The following is a 25,296-nucleotide window of genomic DNA, read 5'->3' as shown; positions in this document are numbered from 1 at the left end:
GCTGCAGGGACCCCACAGCAGTCTGTGCAGGCCAGGGTCAACCCGTAGGCACGGTGAGAATGCTTCTCGTCGGGCAGGGACCCATACGGGGGCAGGCTCAGGCTGTCAGGGGACAGGGCATTGAATGCGGCACAAGGATGTGTGCCAGACCCCGAGAGAGATGTGGGCGGCTCCATCACTGTTGTGCTTTAGGAAGAGCCCCCAGTGGCCCAGGCAAGGGAACAGCAAGTGCAAAGGCCTGGAATGAGCTGAGGGGAGTCTGAGGAGGCCTGGGATGGGGGGGCTTGTGAGTGGATGAGTGGGATGCAGGATGGAGCACGGTTGAGAATGCGTCCCTTTAGGGTTCCCACAACCCCACTCCTGGAGCCCCTATGGATACAGCAGGGTATGGGTGGTCCCCAGGCCTCTACTTCCCACCTATCACAGACCTGTGCACTGTCTCCATGGCTAGGCCTTCTTCAGGGTGTCCCCGACAGCCTGGGCTAAAGAACAGGCTCTCGAGAGGAGGGAACAGGAGTCCCATCTGCTGACCCCTGGCCGTCACCTGGCTGTGCTCAGCCTCGCCACCATCACCGGCCCATGACACTACCCCCTGCCCAAGCAGCTGTCTGCTCATGTATTCATTCAGCCCAGCTATTTTCTGGGTACCGCAGAAGAAACAAAACAGATCAGCTGCCCTCAGGCAGTGATGAGCAATCAGATGTTCCTGACCTGGTCCAAAGCTCAGGGCCAGGAATAAAACAGATGGGGGACTGGGAGAGAGATGGGGGGAAGCTGCTGCCCCCAGGAGCCCCTGGGCTGGGGAGGGCAGAGCCAGACTCAGTGACCCAGGTGACAGGGTGACAGGGTGGGGACAGGGTGAGGCTGAGGTAGTGAGGCTGCCTGGGAAAGGAGGAGGTAAGGGCTCCCCACTTTCCAGTCCCCACGGCTCCTCTGAGCTGCCATTAACATTGAATGAATGTTGCCCAAGGCCATCCTCAGTGCCAGGGGAAAGGGGCACCGTTTGCGGGACCCCCAAAATAGTCTCCTGCTGTTCTGCCATCCTGGCATTGGTTTGGGGAGTTAGGACTGGGGGAGGGGGCTAAGTCTGAGTGGGCTCTCTCCTTCCAAAGAAGATGAACTTTGCCCCAGCAGGCACCCCCTCCACCCCTGGAAGCCCCCATACCCAACTCCGAGGCATCTTCTACTTGCCAACATCCTGCTTCCCACCCCAAGACTTCCCCACACGGAGAGGACTTTGATGAGGTCATTTCAGGAGGGAGATGTCCAGTCACTTTACAAAGTTGTCCCCTCAGCAAGTGCGTGGTGTGATCAGCCCCCAGGCTCGCAAATGTTGAGAGGTGGCTGGAGTTTGGGGACCTGATTTTGGAAAAGGGGTGGTTAGTTATCAAAGGCTGTCGAGGTCGGGAGTTTTCGTTTCGCTAAGGTCCTCTCCACGGCGCGGGGCAAGGGTGAGTTTGAGGAGGCTCGCTGGGGAGCGAAGGGGGAACCGGGGAAATGAGGGATCTTTAAATAGAGGCGGGGCTTGCGGGGTCGCCGGGGGCGGTGCCAACCTGGGCTCGGCCAATCGGCTGCGCCGCCGGCGTCGCACCGCCCCCTCCTCTCCCTGCCCGGGCGGGCGCTCGCCCCCCGGCCGGGCCCGTGGGCAGGGCGGCGGGGGATGCGCACGCTGCCACCGCCCCCGGCCCCACAGACCCGGGGCCTCGCGCCAGCCCGCTGCTGCCGGCCCCGCCCGCGACCCCGGCCCCGGCCCCTGCCTGGGGGTCCGCGGCCGCGCGGGACCCTCTCCCCTCCAGCCTCGTCCGCCTGCCCAAGACGAGCCCCGCAGGTACTGAGTGGGATGGGCAGGGGCACCCAGGGCGGCATGTCCCGGAGTGAGATGCGGTTTGGGGCAGGGGCTAGGAGGGTTTCCGTGGGGTCCGCAACCCAGGGGATACGGCGACGGGGGCAATGTGTGTATGTGCACTGCCCGAGTGAGTAAAGATTCACGGACCCCCATCCTGGAGGGGGAGGGTACTGGGTTCACTTTGGCGGGGGCAGAGCAGTGAGTCTCCAAACTCCATACATACGGTGGGGGAGCTCTCGGGGTGGAGGCAGTGACCCAGGACTGACTTGGTAATGGGAGGAAGGAGACCCTCACCACTGGCCCCTGTATCCAGCCATTAGGGGCAGCACGGCAGGGGTCGGAAAGCCGGGTCCCCCAGCTCTCCCTGGACAGAGGTCTGGTACCCAGCACAGTGCACTGCTTGGGCTGTCCTGGAGGGTGGGGCCACACATGTGAGCGCTGAAGGCTGGGGGTGAGCCAGAGATGCTGATGGAGATGCATCAGAGTGGAGGGCACTGGGGACAGCAGGCTAGGGCAGGCTAATTGCACCCTGTTGGCTGCTGGCAGGTTCCTGACGGGTGGTGATGGGGGGAATGCCTAAGGGATGGGGCAGTCAGCCAACGACTTGCTGCACCCACTGTCGGGCAGCCCATGGGGTGGAAGGACGAACAGATCCTGTCCACCCTGCAGAGCTAGGGTCCCAAGAGTGCTGGTGGAGGTGTGTCCTAGGGTCCTACCCCACCCTCCGCAGGGACACACAACCCACAATTCACCCACATATCCTGGAAGGTTCTACCATGTGCTGCTCTGGCCATAGTTCCTGGGAGCAGTGGGGTGGGCATTTGCCCCAAGGAGGCTCTGCCTTGGAGACTGATGGGCAGGGGTCACGTTCTCCTGGTCCAGCTCTGAAGGACAGATCACGGTGTTCGGTAGTGTCACCACAACAGGCGTACCCATGGCTGAGTGCTAAGCATTTTCCACATGAGATCTCACTCCACTGTGGCCACCGACCCTGCTGGGATGGCACCGAGACACCCCTTTACTAAAGAGGTAGATGAGGAAGTGGCAGTGACTTCGTCCTGGCTGGGACACCCAAAGGTCCCTCTGCAATCAACCCATCATTTGTAAAAGAGTTCACTCGAGGGCCTTTCAGGTCTGGCCATTTTCTTTCTCTTCCTGTTGGGTGGGACAGTTCGGAGGAGTCGGCCTCCTTGCTCCCTACTCTCTACACACCTTCCCCCACTCCTCAAGAGCCCTCCTGGGTCCTGCCGGCCCTGCTCGGCCTACAGGTTTCCCACAGCATCTCGTGGGATGGTACACGAAGGCGGGGTTTTGCTCATCCCCTCACCCCAGCATTCAAGGAACAGAGGTCTTGTGCCCCAGACATGTTAGACAATTTGGGGAATTCCAGGAACCCTCAAAACCAAATGCAGCCCATAGGATGTTTGTTGCTTTTCAGAGGAACTCCTTGGAGAACCCAGGGCCTTCACCCAGAAAAACACACCCTTTCATGGACATCCAAACCTTGGCTGGGGTTTCACAGGGACTTCTGGTTCTTTGGGAAATCTCTGAGGGTCCCGGGGACCCCAGCTTTAGGCCCAGGTTGCATTGAGGGAGGGGAAGGTGAATCTGGGGAGGGGTGTGATCTCTTGTCCCCACGGCCCTATTGTCCCACCCAGTCTTTAGAAACGGGCTGCCCCCTTCTCCTGCGGGATTGCAGGCAGGCCACTCTGTCCTTCCATTTCCTATGAGGTCGTGGGAGGGGTGGGACAGTCACCATGCCTGTGTCCTGAGCTCTGTGGCCCCTCAAGGACAGGGCCAGGCTGGCTCCCTTTCCAAACAGCCGCTCATCAAGAGGGACCCAGGCAGATCCTGCCATCCACTGCCCCCAGACTGCACTAACTTAGTCCCTGCCTTTCCTGGCTGTGTGACCTTGGGCAAAGTGCTGAACCTCTCTGAACCTTGTCTCCCCTCTGTAGAATGGGAATAAGAATGCCACCTGCCTTGATGAGTGGCAATAGGGATTAAATGTGGTAATTCTCATCAAGGTCTTGGCCGGCAATAAGCAATAGGTCCACATTAACAACATGGGCACTAAGAAGGCCCTCCCAGAAGCCACCTGCCGCCTGTTCACATGCCCTACCCCACCCCCTCCCTGCCCAGGGCACGTTAGGACACGGCTGCCAGGCAAGGAGGAGCATGGTGGAAACACGGCTGAATTTGGCCTGTGTGTTGGGCGGCTGAGTCACATCCCCAAATTGCATCTTCATCGGTGCATTTTGGAAGGTCGTTTGCACCGCTCCCACCCGCTTCCAGTCCTGACTGCCAGGCCACCACCTCTTCTGCCTTTGCTCCCCAAGCCCTGGGCAGGGACCTTCTGCACCTTCAGGAGGGAAGATGGGAGGGGTGCCTGAGGTTTCCTTGTGTCTTGGGCGAGGGCAGGGTCTGGGGCCGCTGTGTGTGTCCTGGTGGCAAGCTCTTAGCCCTGCCTAGCAGCTGACAGCCCTTCAGGTGGCAAGCAGGGGCTCTAGCCCAGAGGAGAGTGGCACCTGAGTGCTTGTGAGGACGAAGAGAGAGATCAGGGCCAAGGTCAGCCTTATAAACTGTGAAGTGCTGGGCCTGCAGGAGATCAGCCCATATAATCTGTGATATCCTGGGACCACATGGGGCCAGCTCTTATAAACTGTGAAGCATCAGGTCACAGGTGGCCACAGCCTGGTTGGTGAGATGGATGGAAGTGGGACACATTCTAAGACTCATGTTTCTTGTGTTCCTACCATGTGCTGGCACCCTCGTCTGGGGACATGTAGTGAGTGGGACAGATACTGCCTGGGGCAGGGCGCGGCCACAGGCACAGGTGGTTCTGCAATGCATGCGGTGGTGCCCTGGCCAAGGTCACCCATGTCCCGCCTGGCAACATGGCTCATCTTGGCATGTCCTGATGTGACACTTTCTGAGCCTGTCACCCCCAGGAACATGGCTTCAGGGCCAGGGAGGTGTCCTGTCTGTGCATGCAGCCCCCTCTCCCGGGACCCCAGCACATGCCAGCTTGGCCTTTTCCAAGGGGACAACACTTGGCCCACAGCCCACCACTGCGTGGCTTCTTGGGAGAATCCCACAAGGCAGCCTGGCCCAGAATCTGCCTTGTAAGGAGATGGTCCCTTCACCACATGGTACCTCAGTTTCCCCATCTGTACAACTGGCCAAATCCCAAGACCCTCTTCTTGGGGGTGTTGTGAGGATTAAGGAGAAAAATCTGTGCGAAGGACAGAGCCTGGCGTGTAGTAGGTGTTCAGTAAACTCAGGCTGTGGTGGCAGCAGGGGGTGCCTGCAGGGGTGGGGAGTGAGAGAGTGGGCTGGGGGGGGCGGGTGGCAGGGAAGGATCTGGCAAGTTGGGACCCAGGAGATCGGACTCCAGGCAGCCTCATCATGTGCGTGTCATCGTCTTCAAGGTCCTTGCTCTTTCATGTGACGCCACGGGACACTGCCCTGTGCAGGAGCAGGGGGCAGATCAGACAGTCTCCTCCTTGGTAGCCAGTTTCCTTGGTGGGGAAACTGAGTCTGGCCCGAGGTCACAGGACCGGGCCAAGCACGTCTCTCAAGACCCTGTAGAATCAATTCTGGGATTTTAGAGTTAAATCCTGGATTGCTGCTTTGGTCCTGCAATGTGTTTGGAGATCACGGACCTCCCTCCATCTAAGCAGGAGGGAGCTGAGGGTCTCATAGCCACGGCCATGGTCCCCAGTTTCCCCCTGGCCGTATCCCGTGACTATGTAAGTGTGTTCAGGCCTTTGGACAGCTCTACGGGAGGAACTGGAGTAGAGTGAGATTAACTTGTCCAAGAGCCTGAAGGTCAGAAGGAGACAAGCCTGGATTGGAACCACCTCCCAGCTGCTCATTTACAAGGCCTCTAGTCCTCCCAGGCAAACCAGCCAGCAGATTCCATCTTGAGGCATTCAGAAGTGTTTATTGAATGTCATCTGTGTGCTAGGCATTGTTCTAGGTACCTGGAGACACAGAAAAGTCAGTGGGCAAAGGTCTGGTAGGAGGGTGTTCCAGGCAGAGGGCACAGCAGGTGCAAAGGCCCTGAGGCAGGACCAAGCTTGCTGGGATCTGGTAATGGGGAGGCCACTGTGGCTGGAAGGGAGTGACTCTGGGGAAAGTGAGAAGGATAAGGTGGGTGGGAGCCAGACCACGGAGGCCTCCTGGACACAGTGAGAAGTTGAGTTTTTATGCAATGGCACTGGAGAGCCATGGGGAGGTTTGGAGCAGAGGAGGGACATAGGCTGACTTGCAGATTTCTGGAGTGGCCAATCCACGTGTCAGCCGCAATCGGTTCCTGGCCCCTCCAGCCTCAGAATGTGCTGGGGTGGGGTCCGTAGCCCTCTGGTCAGTTGCTGAGGCCCTGACATGACCGTGTCCCCCATGCCCTGCAGGTCAGTGCGGGAGCCCAGGTGCTGAGCCATGCCGGGCCCCGGGCGGCCGGCAGCAAGCCCAACCCCAGCACCCACATAGTCATGAACAGCCACAGACACAATGGCTTCGGGGGACGGCCACTGGGTGGCGGGCTGGGTGCCCTGGGCCGAGACCCTCTGGACCCCGAGGCCGGCCACCCGCCACAGCCTCCGAATGGCCCAGGCATCCAGGTGGTGGTAGCCAAGAGTGAGCCGGCCCAGCCCTCACCCGGCAGCCCCCGGGGGCAGCCCCAGGACCAGGAAGAAGAGGAAGATGAGGAGGAGGATGAGGCGGGTAGGCAGAGGGGCTCAGGGAAGCCCCCCAGCGTTGGCCACCGTCTGGGCCACCGGCGGGCGCTCTTTGAGAAGCGGAAGCGTCTCAGTGACTACGCTCTCATCTTCGGCATGTTCGGCATTGTGGTCATGGTGACGGAGACGGAGCTGTCCTGGGGGGTCTACAGCAAGGTAGGCGTGGCCCTTGCCCCTGGCACCCCAGGGAGGCCCTGCTGGTCCCACTGGGCTCCCCGAGACTCCTTGGGCACGGGGTGGGGAGCCACATCAGCCCTAGGAGAGGGAGGGGGGTGGGGATGCTGAGGGGTCCCTGGAGGTGGGAAGGGTGGGGGGCCCTGGGCCTCCTGTTGTGTCCACCCCGTGGGGGCAGCAGGAAGGCTGCAGGTGGGCCCAGAAGGCTCCAGCCCATTCCTCTCTGCCCTGCAACAAGAGGCTGCCACCTTGGCTGAAGGTGGGGATGGGGCTGCCTCCCAAGGTCAAGGGGGGGGGGCATGGGGGAGCCCCAGAGAAGGGCTGCGCCGAGGAGCAGGGAAAGAGCTTTCCCTTTTTCAAGAGCGGTCAGGACCAGGTTACATGGGTCCCCAAGTGGATGTGAGGACAGAGGGAGATGAGAGCCATGTCAGCCTGTAAACTGGGAAGTGCTACGTCTGCATGAGGTCAGTTTTTGTAAACTGTAAAGTGCTGTACCCATGTGAAGCCAGGCCTTATAAGCTGAAGTGCTGGGCCCACCTTGCCCTCAGCCCAGGCCTAAGGAGTAAGGCCCAGAGCTTCACTTTCTGAGTGAAGCCACCAGGTGGGGGGTCAGGAGGGCTGCCTGCCCCGACAGTGTCTGTCCTGCCCTCTCTCTTTGTCCAGGAGTCCCTGTACTCATTTGCACTCAAATGCCTCATCAGCCTCTCCACGGTCATCCTGCTGGGCCTGGTCGTCCTCTACCACGCCCGGGAGATCCAGGTCAGTGCCCAGTGGGGTTGGGGCAGCTCCCCTCCCCCCCAACCACCTGGGACCCCAGCCCACCTGGGACCGCAGCCCTCTAAGACATAAAAGGATCAGTAGCCTCTTTATAGTGAAAAAAAAAAGGACTTCTGTGGAGACACACTGTTTAGATCACTCTAAATTTCCTTGGAATGCATATCTTCATTTTAATTTTCATTGATTCTTTGGTAAAGAAGACCAACAGTGAAGGAGCAGGAGGTGGGCTGGGGTTCTGGTGCACGTGGGTTGTTTTCACAGCCCTGGGTCTTCTGAGGTTTTGCAGCCATGGGGTCCAGTGTTTGTAGCACCAGGCTCCTTTTCCTAGTCCATCGGACCCTGTGTTTGAAAGATTTATCATGTGCCAGAGAGTTTATTCTCCTATTTCAGGGGTTGATCAAAACCTGGTCAGGCTCCTGGAGAGCCCAGTTCAGGGCCTGTCAGGCAGGCGTTACCACAGCAGGCTGGCACCAAGGCCTGGGGACACCAAAAGGTGTCAGATGTGGCTCTTGAGTCTGGCCTTTGACCCCTGACCTCAAGGAGCCACGGTATGGCAGGAGATGGGTGTAGGAAAATCCTACCTGGGTCGCACTGTATGCAGACCTGTCAGGGGACACCCAGGGTCTGGCACACAGGAGGGGTCCTTGATCTGGCTGGGGGTTGGGGGAGGGGGACTGTGACCCCTGAACTAAAGGAAGCAGTTCTGAAGATACAGCTGTGGACAACAGTCTGGCAGTTCCTTAAACAGATAAACATGGAGTTACCATATGACCCAGCAATTCCCCTCCTAGTTACACACCCAAGAGAAACAACAACCTACATCCACACAAAAACTGTACACGTATGTTCATAGCAGCATTATTCACAATCGCCAAAAAGTGGAAACAACCCAAATGTCCACTGACTGATGTATGGATAAACAGAATGTGGTCCATCCGTACAATGGAATACTATTCAGCCAAATGAAAAAAGAATGAAGCGCTGTGTGTTTGTAGCACCACAACTGAGTGGCTGAAACAACAGGAATGTATTCTCTCACAGTTCTGGAGGCTGGAAGTCCAAGACCAGGTGCTGGCAGGGTTGGTTTCTCCTGAGGCTTTCTCCTTGGCTTGCAGACGGCCACCTTCTCATTGTGTCCTCACATGGCCTTTGCTCTGTGCTCACACATCCCTGGTATCTCTTCCTCTTCTTATAAAATGACACCAGTCCTGTAGGACTGGGACCCCACTCCTATGACCTCATTTAATCTTAATTATGTCTTTAAAGGCCCTATTTCCAAATACAGTCATACTGGGGGCTAGGGCTTCAACGGATGAATTTTGAGGGGACAAAGTTCAGTCCATAACACTCCACCCTCTGGCCCACCTTGCAAATCCTTGTCCTTCTCCCATGCAAAATGCACTCATCCCATCCCAACAGCCCCCAAAGTCTTAACTCATTCCAGCGTCAACTCTAAGTCCAAAGTCTCATTTAAATAACGTCTAAATCAGACATGGGTGAGATTCGAGGTACTGTTCCTCCTGAGACAAAATTTTCCTCCAACTGTGACCAGACAAGTTGTGTGCTTCCAAAATACAATGGTGGAATAAGCATAAGATAGACATTCCTGTTCCAGAAGGGAGAAATATGAAAGAAGAAAGGGGTGACAGGTCCTACACTTCTCTCAGACCTAACCAGGCAAATTCCGTTAGATCTGAAGGCTGGAGAATGATCTTCCTCGGCTCAACGCCCCACCTTCCAGGCCCACTGTGGCGGCAGCATTGCCTCGTCGGCCCTGAGTGGTGGCCTTTTGTGACTGCCTTCTTTCACTCAGCTTAATGTTTTCAAGGTCCGTCTACACTGTAGCATATGTCAATGCTTCATTCCTCTTTATGGCTGAGTAATGTTGCATTGTGTGGAAGGACCACATTTTGTTGATCCATTCATCCATTGATGGACACTTGGGTTGTTTCCACTTTGGGTGCCTGTGAACACTGCTGCTGTGACTGCGTGCACACAAGGACGTGTCTGAACGACTGTTTTCATCTCTCTCGCCTATATACCTATGAATGAGATGGCTGGGTCATTGGTAACTCTGTGTTTGACTTTTGGGGGAACATCTGTGCCACGTTTAGCTTGAATTGTGGCCGACCCTGAGAACTAGGGCGTTTTGCCTTTGAGGCCATATTTCTTGTAAAAGCCGACGGGGTTTTCGGCCGGGATCTTGCTCCGGGGCCTGGTCTCCTGTCCGAGGCCCACCTCATCCTGCCCGCCTGACCTCCGCAGCTGTTCATGGTGGACAACGGGGCAGACGACTGGCGCATCGCCATGACGTGCGAGCGCGTCTTCCTCATCTCCCTGGAGCTGGCCGTGTGCGCCATCCACCCGGTGCCCGGCCACTACCGCTTCACGTGGACAGCGCGGCTAGCCTTCACGTACGCGCCGGCAGCGGCCGAGGCCGACGTGGACGTGCTGCTGTCTGTGCCCATGTTCCTGCGTCTCTACCTGCTGGGCCGCGTCATGCTGCTGCACAGCAGGATCTTCACGGACGCCTCCAGCCGCAGCATCGGCGCCCTCAACAAGATCACCTTCAACACGCGCTTCGTCATGAAGACGCTCATGACCATCTGCCCGGGCACCGTGCTCCTTGTCTTCAGCATCTCCTCCTGGATCATCGCCGCCTGGACCGTGCGGGTCTGTGAGAGGTGCGCCCCTGACCCCCTGACCCCTGATCCCAGTGACCCTCATGCCCACCCACGACTTTAGTGACCCCAGGGCTCTCCCAGCCGTCACTCTGTCCCCATGACTTCTGATCCTGGTGAACCCCATGCCTACCCACGACTTCAGACATCCAAGGCCTCCCCCCAGCCATCACTCCATCCCCATGATTCTGACCCTGGTGACACCCCACCCCCCATACCCAGTTCCTGGCCTCAGTGACAGTCCCTGGCCTCAGTGACAGTCCCTCAAGTGCAGCTCCCTCATCCCTGGGACTCCAGCCCTGTGTCCCCACTCCCCTCCAGCCCCTACCCCGCACCCCTCTAGGACCCCATCCCTCTTCCTCCTCCCCCTCCCCCAGGGGCCCCTCCACTGGCCCAACCTCTGGCCCAGGGTGGCGGAGGCAGCAGGAACAGGGACCCCCCCCATCCACCTATCCCTCCCCCACAATTTAACCTGCTCTCCTTCTCCCCGCTGCCCGCCCCACCGGACTGTAGGGAAAACATGTGAGTCCTACCCTCAGCCGAGCTATGTGTGCAGAGCTGCCAGCTGCCCTGCCCGCCAGGAATTTAAGATCAGCTGCCACCAGGGGAGGGAGTGGGGGGGTGAGGCGGGTGGCTGGGACCTGCCCAGAGCCCACAGGGCCCTGGGGAGAGCCTGTCCCAGTGCAGCCAGGCACGTGGGTCTGGGGTCACGCCCAGGATAGCGGGAGGCAGGCCACTCTTGGGCTATGTGCACTTGGCATCCCTGGGGTCCTTGTCACCAAGGCGGGGGCAGTGGTGGGGAGAAGGGGGGAGAAGAGCTTACTTAGCTCTGGTGTCTTGTCGGGGCAGCTGGCCCCAGGGGGCTCAGACAGCTCCTTCGGAGGGTTAAGTGGGTCTGGGGTGAACGAGAAAACCGTCCAAGCTTTTAAGACCCCCGTAAGGGGTCTGTTCTGAACAGCCTTGGAAGGTGCAGGGCCATCAACCCGACTTATATATGAGGACACTGAGGCTCTGAGGGGCAAAGGGACATCCCTGAGGGCCTAATTCCTGATTGTCTCCAGAAACCCCCAGGGGTTCCAGGAGAAGGAGGGGCCCCACTGGACCTCTCAGGGCATGGGGGTGCCTTGTCTGGGAAGGGGTCTCCCCTGCCTTGTCCCTAGCTGGGGCTGGGACTGGGCTTTCTGGGAGGTTCCTTGGCTGGACCTGCCCCCAGATCCCCAGTCCTCACCCCTTCAAACGCCCCCTCCATGACCCCTGCCTCAGCCTGATGTCGGGCTGATGGGGGTGAGGGCCTAGCTCTTTCTGTCATCAAGGTTTACTGTCTGAGGATCACACAGGGGCTCCTTGGACCCCTAATGTGCCCCTGTGCCAGTTCCCACAGACCTCAGGACTGAGATCTGGGGAGTGGGAGAGGGTGCCTTGCATCAGGCATCCCTGGGGTCCAGGCTGGGTCACTGCAGGGGTGCCTGGGAAGGGTGGGGAATAGGGCAGGGCCCGGGGTGGGCAGCCAATCCTAAATTCTGAGCCCTCTGACACTGCTTGATGCCCTCTCGCCTGCCTCGCTCCACCCCTGTGGCTCTGACCCACCCCACCTCCTGCATGCCCCCCACTCCCTGGTCCTGGGTGGTCCTGTAGCACCCACCATAGCTCCAGCTGGACCTGGAGCCTCCCCCGGTGGCTGATGGGTTCCCCACTCCTCCGGCCTCCTGGGTGTGGAGCCCTGGTCTCCTGAGAGAGACACTAGAAGCTGGTGCAGCTTGGGGCTCACATGCCTCAGTGAAAGATGGGGTTCAGTCCCTGGTCCCCCTTGTCCAGCAAGCAGCCCAGAAGTCCAGGCTGAAGGGGCCTGGAATGGCACCCGACCCTCCAGTGGGGCAGGGACTCTCAAAGCCCAGACCTGCTGGGAAGGCCTCCAACCCTCCTTCCCACCTTTCGGGTTTCCATCTCCTCCTTATCTTGAGCCCCTGACCCCAGCCCCGTCTGCCTGGAACAGCCCTACCCGCCAGCTCCCCCTGCCCTGCCCCTGCGGCCTGGGAAGGAGGGAGTCAGCTGGAAAGGGCTTCCTGACCTCCCAGAGCTGGAGGGGCTTTGCAGGTAGGGGGCTGAGCTGGAGCAGAACCTTGAGCCATCCCCAGACCTAGAGAACCGATCCCTTAGTCCCCCAGCCTGGGCTGACCATAGGTAGAACCAGTTCATAGCCTGTGTGGCCAGGGTCCCAGGCCCAGCTTTGATTGGGACAAAATCATGTCCTTGCAAAGCCTTGGGGTCTGTCCCCCTGAATAACAAAAGTTGAGTCCCAGGCCTCTCCCCAGTGCCAAGCAAGCTGCCCCTTCCCTCCTGACTGCCAGGAGAACCCCAGGCCCGAGGTTGGGGCAACTGCCCTCCACATATTGACTTCCCTAATACTCCCAAGCCCCAGGGTGTGGTCCTCCAGGCTCCTGTCTCCCCGTAGAGTCCTCCTCCCTCCTTGGGACCTTGCTGCCTGGGGAAGTTCTTCCTGGTGTCTGACCTGAATCCTCGCCTCTACTTCCTGCCGCTTCTGGTGCCCGTGGCCACCCGCGTTCGCATCTGTCTGTGTGTCTGTCTTTGGGAGGGGGATTGTGTGCACATGCGTGAACACGTGTGCATGCCCCCTCATGTGCACACGCTCATGTGTGTCACCCACACGTGGACCCCTCTCTGCCCAATAACCAGCAGCTTGGGGGTCAGGTGAAAGGAGAAGGTTGGAAGGGATGCTGGGGAGGAGTGGTTGCCCTGTGCCCTGTGGTACCCTCAGGAGGACCACAGGGCTGCCCCCGGCACTAACCATCCCCCCACCCTGCCCTATAGCGGTGCCCTGGACACTTTGAGCCTCCAGAGTGATCAGCTCCCTGCAGTCAAGGCCCCCATGCAGCCAGGTGGACCCAGGGCCCTGCCTTCCTGGGGGTGTGATGAAGGCAGAGGGACCAGTGTGGATTGACTGGGCCCTCCCTGGCTCCCCCCATCCCCCAGGTATCACGACAAGCAGGAAGTGACCAGCAACTTCCTGGGAGCCATGTGGCTCATCTCCATCACCTTCCTCTCCATCGGCTACGGCGACATGGTGCCCCACACCTACTGCGGGAAGGGCGTGTGCCTGCTCACTGGCATCATGGTAAGGGCGAGGGCCCGTGCACAGCCCCACTGATGGGGAGCTCACGCCGTCTCAAGGTGGACCCGCTCAGAGTTCCTCCCTGTGTCAGCCCACCCCTCCGCCACCCTGCTCCTTCCCTCTGATGTGACACAGAAGACACTCTCAGGCTTCCCGGGGACATCTCCTCTTGGGTTCTTCCAGCCCTAGATATGTAGCTTTCACTGTATTCTCCAGTCCAGATGCTGTGGTCCACTCTGAACCAAGAGTCATTTTTGCCCCTTTATGCTCCGCAGCCTGCTTAATTCACAGCTCTTGGATCCAGGGCAACGGGCCTGATGCTTCTGTGCCTCGGTTTCCGCCACTCCCTCTGCTTGTTGCAAGGACTGAGCCCGTTCATTTATGTGAAATGCCTAGAGCCATGAATGCCTCGGATACCCAGTCAATACCCTCTGAGCCCTGCCATCACAACCCAATTCTCCATCCTTCCCTGACTACCAGGATGTCCTGAGCACCCCACTGAGCCCCTGGGGTGTAAGGTTTATCTCTTGTGACTCCTGTGGGCCCAGGCAGCACCCCTTCTTCCCTAAAGACTTCTCAAGTCCGCCTGCTTGTATGGGCAAACTTTGGCATCTGGTGTCTTCTCTTTACCCTGATTTGAACATTAGGTTCCCTGCTCATCCCCTCCTTCTGGAACCTTCTTTCTCTCTAAGTTTCTTTCATCTCCACAAGTGCTTTTCCATGTTTTGAATTATGAATTGTTTGACTTACAGTAGAGAACTCCTCTCCCCAGCCCCCAATTAGCATGTTCATTTTGATGCTGAAAACTCGGCCTCTGTGCACCGGTGCTGAATCAAATCTTGGAGTCAGAGTTTGGGGTGAAGTAGGAAAAAATAGCTGTATTGCTTTGCCAGGCAAAGGGGGACACAGCAGGCTCATGCCCCTCAAAACTGTGTGTCCCAACCCAGGAGGATTTGGTGAGGAGTTTTTTTTGTTTGTTTGTTTGTTTTAAATTTGTTTATTTATTTATTTATTTTTGGCTGTGTTGGGTCTTCGTTTCTGTACGAGGGCTTTTTCTAGTTGCGGCGAGCGGGGGCCACTCTTCATCGCGGTGCACGGGCCTCTCACTATCACGGCCTCTCTTGTTGCGGAGCACAGGCTCCAGACGCACAGGCTCAGTAGTTGTGGCTCACGGGCCTAGTTGCTCTGCGGCATGTGGGATCTTCCCAGACCAGGGCCCAAACCCGTGTCCCCTGCATTAGCAGGCAGATTCTCAACCACTGCGCCACCAGGGAAGCCCTGGTGAGGACTTTTATACAATGGTTCATGGATGGAGCTGCTGATAAGGCTCAGAGTGTGTGCAGGGCCTGCATTCCTTTAATCTGGCCTCAGGTGATCTCCTGATGAGCTTCTGTGGTTCTTGAGGTTATCAAACTTACGACCTTTTCTCTGGAATGAAGACTGCTTCATCAAATAGTTCATCTTCCATTTGCTGGGGGCCGTAGTTCTGCAGAAGAGCTCAAAGATACTCTTATGTGTATCCCTTAAGGTGGAACCAAGACCCTGCCCCAAGGCTGCACTATGGTTTCTTGGCTACTCCTCCCTTGTCTCTGTATCCCTTCCCTTCCCTTCCCTGATTAGCAACTGTTCGAAAGGCTTCTGTTGCCCAGGAGCCCCACAGGGTCCTGCTCGGTTTCAATTTGTGAAAAAAATCAATGAACACCCACAAGCCAAAGGAAGTCAACCAACCCGATTCCCCCCAGGGTCCGCCCCAGGCCACTTCCTTTTCTTCGTAGAGAGATGCTTTTGTTCTTGCAAAAGTACTATGCCATCCCCGCCGAGGTTTCCTTTCCTCCTGCAGAGGGAAGGGCTGTCTTTCCATTGGCTCCTCCCAGCCCCCTTCACTGCATGTAGACTGACCCCGTTGTCACCATCTCCCGAGGCCCATGGCTCTCTCCCCCCTTCACCTCTTGTCCCCTCCTCTTTGGACACAAGCTGGGGGTCCACGTCCTCCTCCGGCCCCCACCGGAGCCTCGCTTCTCCTGGCCAAGCTGACCTAGACTGTCTCTCAGTTAAAAGGCATTATGCCTGTTTGCTTACGTTATTTTGTGAGATTGGAAGGGAAAAAAACTAAAGATCGGCCACAATCCACTCCCCTACTCCCACCCCCGGCAAATGAACTTTACAAACGAAAAAAGAAGAGCTCTCAGATAAGATGATGGCTTTAAACCCAGAAAACCTGCAGCGAAACAGAAAAGCCATGTTCTCTTCTCTGGGATGAGCCTCCTTCCAGAAAATTAGTTCCGTGTTTACCCTGTGGCTCATTCCAGGCCCTCGCCCCGGCACGTGCAGGAATGTTTACACCCAGGGATGTTTTTGCTTTTCTCTGTCACCACACAGCCAGGTATCACACAAAGCCACACGTTGGTCTTTACTCTCTCTCTCTTTTTTTTTTTTTTGGCTGCACCGCATGGCTTGTGGGATCTTAGTTCCCTGACCAAGGATCGAACCCGGGCCCTCGGCAGTGACAGCTCAGAGTCCTAACCACTGGACCACCAGGGAATTCCCCACACATTGGTCTTTTAAGCCACTTTCTAATTCTTCTGTTAGACCTCTCCTCTTCTACCCTTGCCCAAGTGTGTCCCCTCCCAGTCACTGCCCCACGGACTCACCCCCTTCCAATAGCTTATAAAGCACACATTTGCTCATTCTTGAACTTCAAGGCATCCCAGCATGGCCTCCTCTGAACTCAGTGTCTTTTGCTGGACGTGGCATCCATGCTATTGTGCAGAGTCATTGGCTGATCCTTTTCCTGGAGGCATAGTATTCCACATGGAGGTTTCCAGTATGTTTCTTTGCCCCAGTTGACAGGGCTTTTCTTGAACACGGACTCCTGAGTCTTCCCAAGACCTTCATCCTGGCCAGGAACGCATGATGGGGTCTCCTCAGGGGGCGACTTTGTGCCCACCCTTCCGCATAAGTGTTTCCTTCCAGCTGGAAGAAAAACTAGCCATTCCCCTGGCCCTCAGAGGCTGAGCCCGGGTCTCTTCCTTCCTTCCACCCTGTATGCAGTAGCTGCAGGAGGAAGCAGCAGGTGGATGAGGTGCCAAAGACAGCCTCCAGCGCAGGTGGGGAGCCGCCTTCTGGCCCCCTCATTGGCCCCTGCCACCTGCTCCACACCACTCCTGGGGCTGATGACACCTGGATGTCCTGGGCTCCCCGGCTCCTGATTCTCAGTGGCAGAAGGTCCCCCTTCCCTCCCTCCTTCTGCATCACTTTTCACTGCCCCCCACCCCTACCTCTCAGCCTTGCTGTCCCCCTCGGGTCCTCACTCCTGCCCTTTTGTCTCTCAAGTGGCCCCCCAAGTGGGCAAGCAAATCCTCTCTGGCCTCCTTCCCTAGCCGGGAGACTGGCTGCCATTCAGAACATACTGGGGAGGGTGGTTGCTAGAGCAGGGAACCCATCACGGGGGAGATGTCCCCTCCCTTTACTTCCCCGCATCCTGGGACCAATACTTTGCCTCTTTCCTCCTGCAAATGCCCCACCGCAGGCAGCTGGCCTCACCCTTCTTTCTCGCCACCCTTCTGACCCTACCAGCTGAATCCCCATTAGTGGTCAGCAACATGTCAGCCGGGTCTCTGTCCCCATCATCCAGACCCCAAAGCCTGGATGGAAATGCTTCCAAATCCTCCCACCTCTGTGGACCTCAGCCCCAGATGTACATGCAGATCCTGCCTGTTTCTTATCCTTTCTCTTATCTCCGAGCCTCACCTTCCCCCTCTGCCCAATGGGGTTAAGAGTGGTCCTACCTCCCGCAGTTGTTGGGGATCAAATGAACTAATCTATGGCACAGGCTCCCTGGATGTTTGATGGATATTAAGCAAGTGGGGTTGGGAGTCAGTGAACTCAGAAGATGGGATTTGCCAACCCTGCAGGCTTGGAGGGCAAATGTGAGGGGGAGGAACCAGGAGGGCTTCCTGGAGGAAGAAGGGTATCCTACTTGCAACCCATACGAGGTGGACCCTGACATGCCCCCTCGCCCTCTTCATGCAGGGGGCTGGCTGCACGGCGCTCGTGGTGGCCGTGGTGGCCCGGAAGCTGGAGCTCACCAAAGCAGAGAAACACGTGCACAACTTCATGATGGACACTCAACTCACCAAGCGGGTAAGGACGCCAGCCCCGTCACAGCCACCTCGCCTCCTGGTCCTCAAGGGCAGACCCTCCTCACCTTCTGCACACGTGCCCACGGGTCATGCCGCGCTGCCTGTGTGTGCCCAGCCTGCCCTGGGCTGTGCCACCACGTGAGCACCCTTAAGCTGTGCACAGGTGTCCACTTCTGTGCCCAGTCACAGCCCAGTCACGGGCCCCTCAGCAGGAGGCAGGGATTCGTGGTGAGGCAGCCAGGTGCAACTTATAAGCCGGATGAACTCAGCAGGTCAGCTTCTCTGTGTCTCTGTTTCCTCACATATAAAATGAGAGAGATAACCGGCGTGTGTAGGTTCACTGAGTTAACATTTGCATAGAAAGGGTACAGAAAGGGTCTGGCCCATGGTGAGTGATGTGTGTTAGGCAGACACATGCGCGCACACACACACAGCACAGATGTGGATGTGTAAACATGGTCCTGACCTACAGTCCCAGGACCCCAGAGGGGCATTTCCAGGAGTTTCTGGAGGTTTCCAGAGCCTTCCATAGTTTTGTGGTACTCTAAGGAACTGTTCTTTCTCTGGCCTCAGGTAAAAAACGCCGCTGCTAACGTTCTCAGGGAGACGTGGCTCATCTACAAACACACCAGGCTGGTGAAAAAGCCAGACCACGCCCGGGTTCGGAAACACCAGCGTAAGTTCCTCCAAGCCATCCATCAGTAAGTCCAACACCTTTCCCACTTGCATTTCTGTGTCCACCTGGCACGGAGGCAGCCCTGGCCCACGGGGAGGAGGCTGCAGACTAGGCCAGACAGCTCGTCATGGCCACATCATGGCCATTCCCATGCCAGGTGGTCAGTTGGTTGGGGCCTGCAGCTTCTGTGCTGGGTGGGATAGTGGGTTGGTCGGAGGGAGGCAGGTGATGGGCCCAGCACTTGTCCAGAACAGTCACCTCTGATAAATCATGCAAACCACCCAACATAGTGGCAGGTAGCATATTTTATTCTCTGGAATAGCCAAAATGACTCTCCCCTTGGACACTGAAGCAATTTCCCCTTTTTGCTTTGGCTTCCAGGAAGCTCAGAATTAAATCTGTGGCCTGATTCATGTGGTCATGTGGGATAATTAGAGATTACTTAATTTTCTCTGTTGTCCCTTTTTCCTGAGAATTATTTAATCAAGTCGTTCTCATCTTGGCTGCTCATTGGAGTCACGTGGGGGTGCTTTTTAAAATCCCACAGGCTGGGAATTCCCTGGTGGTCCAGTGGTTAGGACTCCATGCTTTCACTGCTGAGGGTGCTGGTTTGATCCCTGGTTGGGGAACTGAGATCTCGGAAGCTGCACAGCATGGCTGAAAATTAAAAAAAATAAAATAAAATGCCACAGGCCATACCCAACACCAGTTACAGTAGAGTGTGGGATACAACCTGAGCTCAAGTTTAAGTTCCTCAGGTGAGTCCAATGTGCAGCCAGAGTTGGCAGACTTTTTCTGTAAAGGGCCAGATATTAATTATTTCAGTCTTTGTGGGCCAAAATGTCTCTGTCACAGCTACTCTCAACTCTGCTGTTGTAGCAGGAAGACAGCAAGGATGAATGGGTGTAATTATGCCTCTTCTCCAGGAATGGAGTGTGGATCAAACAATTGGGGTGACCAGGTGATTTGCCTGCACCTGCCTGTCACACAGTATTTTCTGAAAATGGGAACTGTTATTGTTGCTGTTATTACCACCCTCAATATGTTCATTTGGTCATTCCACAAGCATTTCCTGCACCAGCTGGTGTGCCAGGCATGGGGGACACAGACATGGCTCTGCTCTGGACCTTGCCCCAAGGGATGTCCCAGAAGGTTCTTTGGGAGAAGTCGGAGGGTAGGAATTGAGGAGAGTTAGGTCTGTGGAGAAGGCACCTGCTCTGTGAGTTACCCGTGTCCCTTTGTTCTGGGGAAGGACTATCTCGCTCACCCTTAGGTCCCCCTGAACACCTCCAAAACAATAGTGGCCTATGAGAACAGCTGATGAAATCAAGCAAGTTTGAATTAGGGCCTGAAGGGTGGATGTGATTTGGGTAGGAAACCGAGAGGTGGGCAGGCATACCAGGGAATGTGCACAGTTTGGGCAAAGGCGGGGAGGTGGGAATGAGCACAGTGCCAGGGAGACCAGAGGTACCACCTGCAGGTATGAGGGAGCCACGGCATCTTCTTGAGCTGGAGAGTCCCCATGATGGGAATGCAGTATGAGCAGCCAGTGAAAAGGAAACAGTGGTCTTGGAGAGGACAAACTGAGGAACACAGCATAGGTTTGGGAAGTGTACACATTTCCTAGGGCTACTTTAACAAAAGTACCACAAACTGGGAGGTTTAAAACAGAATTTACGATCTCACTGCTCTGGAGGCCAGAAGTCCAAAATCAAGGTGTCGGCAGGGCCGTTCTCCCTCTGAAGGCATTAGGGGAAGATCGTTCCAGGCCTCTCTCCTAGCTTTTGGTAGCCTCAGATGCTCCTTGGCTTATAGAAGCATTGCTCCAATCCTCCATCTTCATATGATGTTGTCCCTGTGTCTTCACATTGTCCTCCCTCTGTATGTGTCTGTCCAAATTTCCCCCTTTTTATAAGGACACCAGTTATCTTAACCTAGTTAAATTTGGAAAGACCCTATTTCCAAAGAAGGTCACGTTCTGAGGTTCTGGGGGTTAGGACTTCAATATATCTTCTGGGGGGGACACCATTCAACCTGTAACAGGAAGGTTCCAGAGGTGCCAAGAATGACTTGCCCAGGGCAGGCATGTCAGTGGCTCCTTAGCAAGCCTCCGCCAACTTCCAGGGCTATGGGTGTCTGTATCCACCTCCACTTCTCCAGACTGAGGGCTGGGTCCTCTCAGGGGTCCTGGCAACACCCAGCATGGGTGGGCCCCAAGGGGCCTCTCCGAGCATCTATCACATGTGGGCGAGGCCATGGGAGAGGGTTGAGTTTGGACCAGTGAGGAGGAGAGGAGAGTCCTACCTGGAAATGTCTCCCTGGGCTGGTTTAGCTACAGAAGGGGTGGAGAGAAGGGGTGAGGACAACCCCCCCCAACCCCATAGGCAGCTGTCCAGGGGGCCAAGGTCTCAGAGGCTGAGTGGCAGACGCAAGTGCAAATCCTGCTAGGATGCCAATGGGCACTGGCTTTGCCCCTCTGAGCCTTGACTTCCCCTTCGGGAAATGGTATGGGCATAGTTTTCTGGACTAAATGCCACCTCCAGGGCCAGGAGCTTGGCACAGGCTGGCATACAGTGGGGCTGCAGGGCTAGAGGCAGCTGCATTTGCTGTGAGGCACTGCTGGAGGGAGGGGGCAGAGGGAGGATGCATCCCTGAGGGCTGGTACCACCCCCTCAGAGGCTGGACCTCTCCCTAGAGCAAGGGCAGCTGCCCCTCCGCCGTCCAGGGCCCCCAGCCTGGCCCTGGGGTGGCGCACGTGGGAGGGTTGGGCATGGGCTGCCCAGGTGTGCTGAGGTTAAAATTGCCTTGTGGTTTCTCCCTGCTCCGCCGGGTCCTGCCAGAGCTCAGAAGTAAGTCTCTTCCTGGGGGTTAGTGCATGTGGGCACTGTGGGTGGTGGCTGAACCGCCCTCCAGGCCCTGCTGCCCCCTGCATGCCAGGAGGGAACGGGCTGCAAGGGGGCTAACCTCCAACTTGCCCCTCATCCCCCACTGCATATCCCACAAGGTGACTCTGGATGGGGTGGGTGCATGGAGGACCCCTGACCCCACTGCAGCCTCTGCACAACCCCACCTGCCCACCTGTCCCCCAGGCTCCGGAGTGTGAAGATTGAGCAAGGGAAGCTGAATGACCAGACCAACACGCTCGCAGACCTGGCCAAGGTGAGCAGGGCAGGGTGAGGTGGGGCAGCCCCCTGGGCCAGAAGGAGTTGGTTAGGCCCTCAGAGGAGGATGAGGGATGTTCAGTAAAGGACAAGGCCCAGCTCCTGCCAGGGTGGGAGGGACAGGGCTGGTGCCCATAGTATAGACAGGTGACCCAGGCAAGTGATGCAGGGCAGGCAGGGACCAGCCACCAGGGAATACGAGCCCTGTCTGCAGGGGTCCACTGTGACCAGAGGCTCCAGTTGTTAGAGTGATGCCAGAAATCTACATCTGTGTGTAAAATCTTTACTTTTTAACATTGGCAGCTATTTTATCAGCCTTTTTTTTTTTAATTTCTTGGCCACGCCGTGCGGCGTGTGGGATCTTAGTTCCCTGACCAGGGTTCAAACACACGTCCCCTGCAGTGGAAGTGTGGAGTCTTAACCACTGGACCACCAGGGAAGTCCCAATTTTTGTCAGCCTTTTTTTTTTTTTTTGGCAGCTATTTTACATTTTTAATTAATAGCTAATACAAAGTTTTAATAAGAATATGTAATTAGTGGGCTAAATTGGTGAAGTGGTACTTTCGTATTTAGAAATGTCATCTACATACAAGCTCTAAAATCTAAGAGAAAAACAAATTTCTTTTGCTAGGGTTATAAGTTCAAATTATAGCATCGGAGGAGAAAGCTTATTTGTATAGCAATTAAACATCTTTCAGGAAATTAAAGTTGATTGCAAGAGCTCTGTAAGATCGGTGTGTGTTATAAATGGATCTATTTGTTGGTTCTAATGTCAGGTCCCATCCAATTTCCCGCTTTTTATTCATCCATTAGAAGATACGTCAACTGACTCAACTTCAGTTGGGCAAGCTCTTAGAATATTTGTCACACTCTTCTGAACTCCCTTTTGCCCTTTCATGAATAGTTCATGTGTGAACTATGCTCATTGGCTCCATCTCCTAATCAATTAATCAATCTGAGCCTAATTTAATATTATCTTTAGAAAATGTTAAGTCCTCTCCTATTTTACTACTTATACTCATCACATTTTGGACTCGCTCTCTTCGCCATTAGCAAGAGAATGCAATTTAATTAAATACTAACGGGGGACTTCCCTGGAGGTACAGTGTTTAGGACTCTGCGCTTCCACTGCAGTGGGCAGGGGTTCAATCCCTGGTTGGGGAACTAAGATCCCTCATGCTGCACAGAGTGGCCAAAAAAAAAAATAATAATAATAATTTAATACTAACCTATATAAACTTAATTTGAAAGGGAACATTACAGAGGAAAAAACATATTCTAGAACCCTGAAGAAATAATTCAATCGTTAGTAGAAAGAACATAATCCTAAGAGCATGTAGAAATCCTTGGCCAACTAATTTGATGTCATATGAGATTACAGCTCCAAATACATATCGAATGCCTTTGAAAAATTCAGGTACTAGATATTATAGTTTGGATTATCCATATCACACTTCCTTCATTAGTACAGATGATTAAAATGTGAATTTATAAAAGTTATTTAAACCTTATAATTACAGCAGTATACTCCTCTCAAAATACATTTAATGAAGGCTTCTTCCAAGTAAGTCTTTCACTGGATTGGATTATAGGGTTTCTAATTTTTTTTAATTTAACGAGGTTAAAATGTTTTCCAATATTAAATTTTAATGCTTTCCGAGGTTGCTGATTTAATTTGTATCTCTCCAACAAAAACAAAATATATATTCTAATAAAAATTTAAACCTCAGAGAGGGCCAAAAAAGAACCATCCAAGGCCTGGTGCCTCCAGATGTTACTCTCTGGCCCGGGGGACTTTGTGACCCCTTGAGGCGGGCTGGGGTGAGGGTCTGCGGCCCTACGGGGGTGGAGGGTGGGGGGTGGGGGGCGGGCAGAGGCATTTGTTCACCCTCGGATGGGGTTGGCCTACCAGTAACAGGAAACGGTGGAAGGCACGGCTCAGGTAAAGGCTTGCGGACCGGAAGGGAGAGGCTGCAGGTACAGTGCGGAAAGAAGGAGCTGTGGGATGGATGACCTGTCTCCCTCCCACAGATCGAGAGGTTGGAGTCGGGTAGGGTGTGGCACAGCCCCTTCAGCCCTCGCATCTGACGCCCACGACGGGCGGTGAGCTGCGGTCCGTCTGGGGGTCTAGCCTGCGCGGAGCTGGGCTGAGACTCGGAACGGTGGTCTAGCGCCACCTGGTGGCTAGAGCGGCATTTGCACCTAAGGCTGTTTTACGTGTCCCGCCTACCCCCTGCAACTCCCGGGGCCATCTGGACTGTGGCAGAACCAGCCCCTGCTTGCTGGGTTGTGGGGATCAGTCGAGGTGGCAGGGATGCCCCACCACCTGCTGTAATGTAATTATTGTGTCTGTCGTGTTGCCCGGTCTGTGATAGGGTCAGATTCTTGGGGTCACCTCTCCCCACCCAGACTCCTATCCCCTCCCCAGTCGAATGTGGAAAGCAGGGATAGTTCACAACCGAGCCTCCTCCCCTCGACCGTGTCCCCAGCCTGGAGCAACACCAGTCCAGAATCACCCAAGACCACCCTCTGGCTTTACAGGCCATGCGGCTAGTTCATCCCCTCATGGCAACTCTGGTCACATCCGCTGGGCCCCAAGACCTCCCTTAACATTCCCCTGGACTGCTGGCCCCGAGCCTGGCACTCAAGACCTGTGTCTCCGCTCCCCTCGCCTATTCTCCCACCACTCCCTGGGGCCCAGCAAGATACCTTCGGTTGGGTTGGGGGTGCGCTCACAGTTGCTCCTCACTTGGGTCCAATTAGTGGGCCCCCACCCAACCGGGGCTGGTCTGCCATCTCTCTGCAACCACCCCTCCCTCTCTCTCACCTGGCCTCTCCTCTCTCCCACCCTCCCTGTCTCTGACAGACCCAGAATGTCATGTACAACCTCATGTCCGAGCTGCACGCCCAGCACGAGGAGCTTGAGGCCCGCCTGGCTGCCCTTGAAAGCCGCCTGGATGCATTGGGCGCCTCCCTGCAGGCCTTGCCGGGTCTCATCGCCCAAGCCATACACCCGCCTCCACCACCCCTGCCTCCCCGGCCTGGCTCCGGCCCACTGGACCAGGTGGCTCGGAGTCCCCCACACCGACGGCCACCCACGGCCCCTTCAGACTGCGGGTGACGGCTCTGCCTGCCACCAGACTCCTCAATCTTGGCCATCGTGTGGCCGCCACCTCCACGCCACCCAAGAAGCCCTGTACAGTGGCGCCTCTTGGAGTTCAAGGAGCTGAAACCGAGTTGGGCTGATTGAACTGGGGCCCGCCAGACTGTCCAGGCAGAGGGCAGGGCCGTACGGCAGGCAAGGGCAGGGGCGGGCCACCACCGGCTTCCTCCCTGATTGGAGCTGGGAGAGCCCGGAGCTTCCTCTGGTCCTCTGCCACCCTCAACCCCTGGCTCTCCCCAGGCTCCCAGTGGGTGCGGAGCAGCCAGGAGAGGGGTCCTTGCCAGTTCCAAATAAAGCAGGACCCACCCACTTGCTGCCTGTTGTGCGTGGCTGGGGGACACTCATAATCACAACATGGGAAGTAGATACCCAGCCCTGGGGGTCCAGACCGGATGTGGGGTCAAGGTGAGCCCATCCCCATCCTAGGCAGGTTGTCTCCCGGGCCTGAACTCAATCAGAGACACCTCCCTGAGGACGTCTGCGCCAGTCCCACCTGACACCGATTGAGGGACCCTGCAGAGAGCATGGCCCAGCCCTGGCCTACAGGAGGCAGTGGAGAGTCAGGACGTCCTTCCAGCTGGCTTTGCTGGAGCACCCACTAGGGGCCAGCGGAGCTGTGGGTCATGGTCCAGTGGGGGAAGTGACATGAGTGAGGAGGGCCATTAAGTCTTAGGCGGACATGGATTGAGCACCTGCTGTATACAGGCAATGTAATGTAAATTATCACACTGACTCTTCACCAGAACCTGACCAGGGTAGGATGGGGAGACTCAGAGAAGTCAAGCCACCTGCCTGGGGCTACAG

General features: G+C 56.3%; 1 protein-coding gene across 5 annotated transcripts; it reads left to right on the top strand.

Moving 5' to 3' along the window:
- The first annotated feature begins 1,641 nt into the window (after positions 1-1,641).
- KCNN1 (potassium calcium-activated channel subfamily N member 1) lies at positions 1,642-24,801 on the top strand. Of its 5 annotated transcripts, XR_005019314.1 has the most exons (11): positions 1,642-1,828; positions 6,262-6,744; positions 7,426-7,521; positions 9,805-10,223; positions 10,734-10,742; positions 13,212-13,353; positions 17,383-17,493; positions 18,066-18,168; positions 21,009-21,017; positions 21,258-21,327; positions 24,196-24,801. XR_005019314.1 is itself a non-coding variant. In XM_036847421.1 (10 exons), the coding sequence occupies exons 2-10, from the start codon at positions 6,343-6,345 to the stop codon at positions 24,448-24,450; spliced, it is 1,632 nt and encodes a 543-aa protein (XP_036703316.1). In that variant the 5' UTR covers positions 1,683-1,828; positions 6,262-6,342; the 3' UTR covers positions 24,451-24,760. The 5 variants fall into 5 exon arrangements, 4 of the variants coding, with proteins under 4 accessions (XP_036703316.1, XP_036703313.1, XP_036703314.1 ...); XM_036847421.1 differs by lacking the exon at positions 10,734-10,742 and having other exon boundaries at positions 1,683-1,828; positions 18,066-18,193; positions 24,196-24,760; XM_036847418.1 differs by lacking the exon at positions 1,642-1,828 and having other exon boundaries at positions 6,259-6,744; positions 18,066-18,193; positions 24,196-24,760.
- The last annotated feature ends 495 nt before the right edge of the window (positions 24,802-25,296 follow it).

This window comes from Balaenoptera musculus, chromosome 3, assembly GCF_009873245.2.
Source record: "Balaenoptera musculus isolate JJ_BM4_2016_0621 chromosome 3, mBalMus1.pri.v3, whole genome shotgun sequence".
NCBI classification, from domain to species: domain Eukaryota; kingdom Metazoa; phylum Chordata; class Mammalia; order Artiodactyla; family Balaenopteridae; genus Balaenoptera; species Balaenoptera musculus.
Note: the sequence above shows the minus strand (reverse complement) of the source record. Positions and strands in the feature narration are given on the sequence as shown.

Excerpts from the sequence above, each read along its gene's own strand:
- KCNN1 (XM_036847418.1), top strand. The coding sequence starts at position 6,343 with ATGAACAGCCACAGACACAATGGCTTCGGGGGACGGCCACTGGGTGGC. Across the intron at positions 7,522-9,804 it reads ACCACGCCCGGGAGATCCAG|CTGTTCATGGTGGACAACGG; the intron begins GTCAGTGCCCAG and ends TGACCTCCGCAG. Across the intron at positions 13,354-17,382 it reads GCCTGCTCACTGGCATCATG|GGGGCTGGCTGCACGGCGCT; the intron begins GTAAGGGCGAGG and ends CTCTTCATGCAG.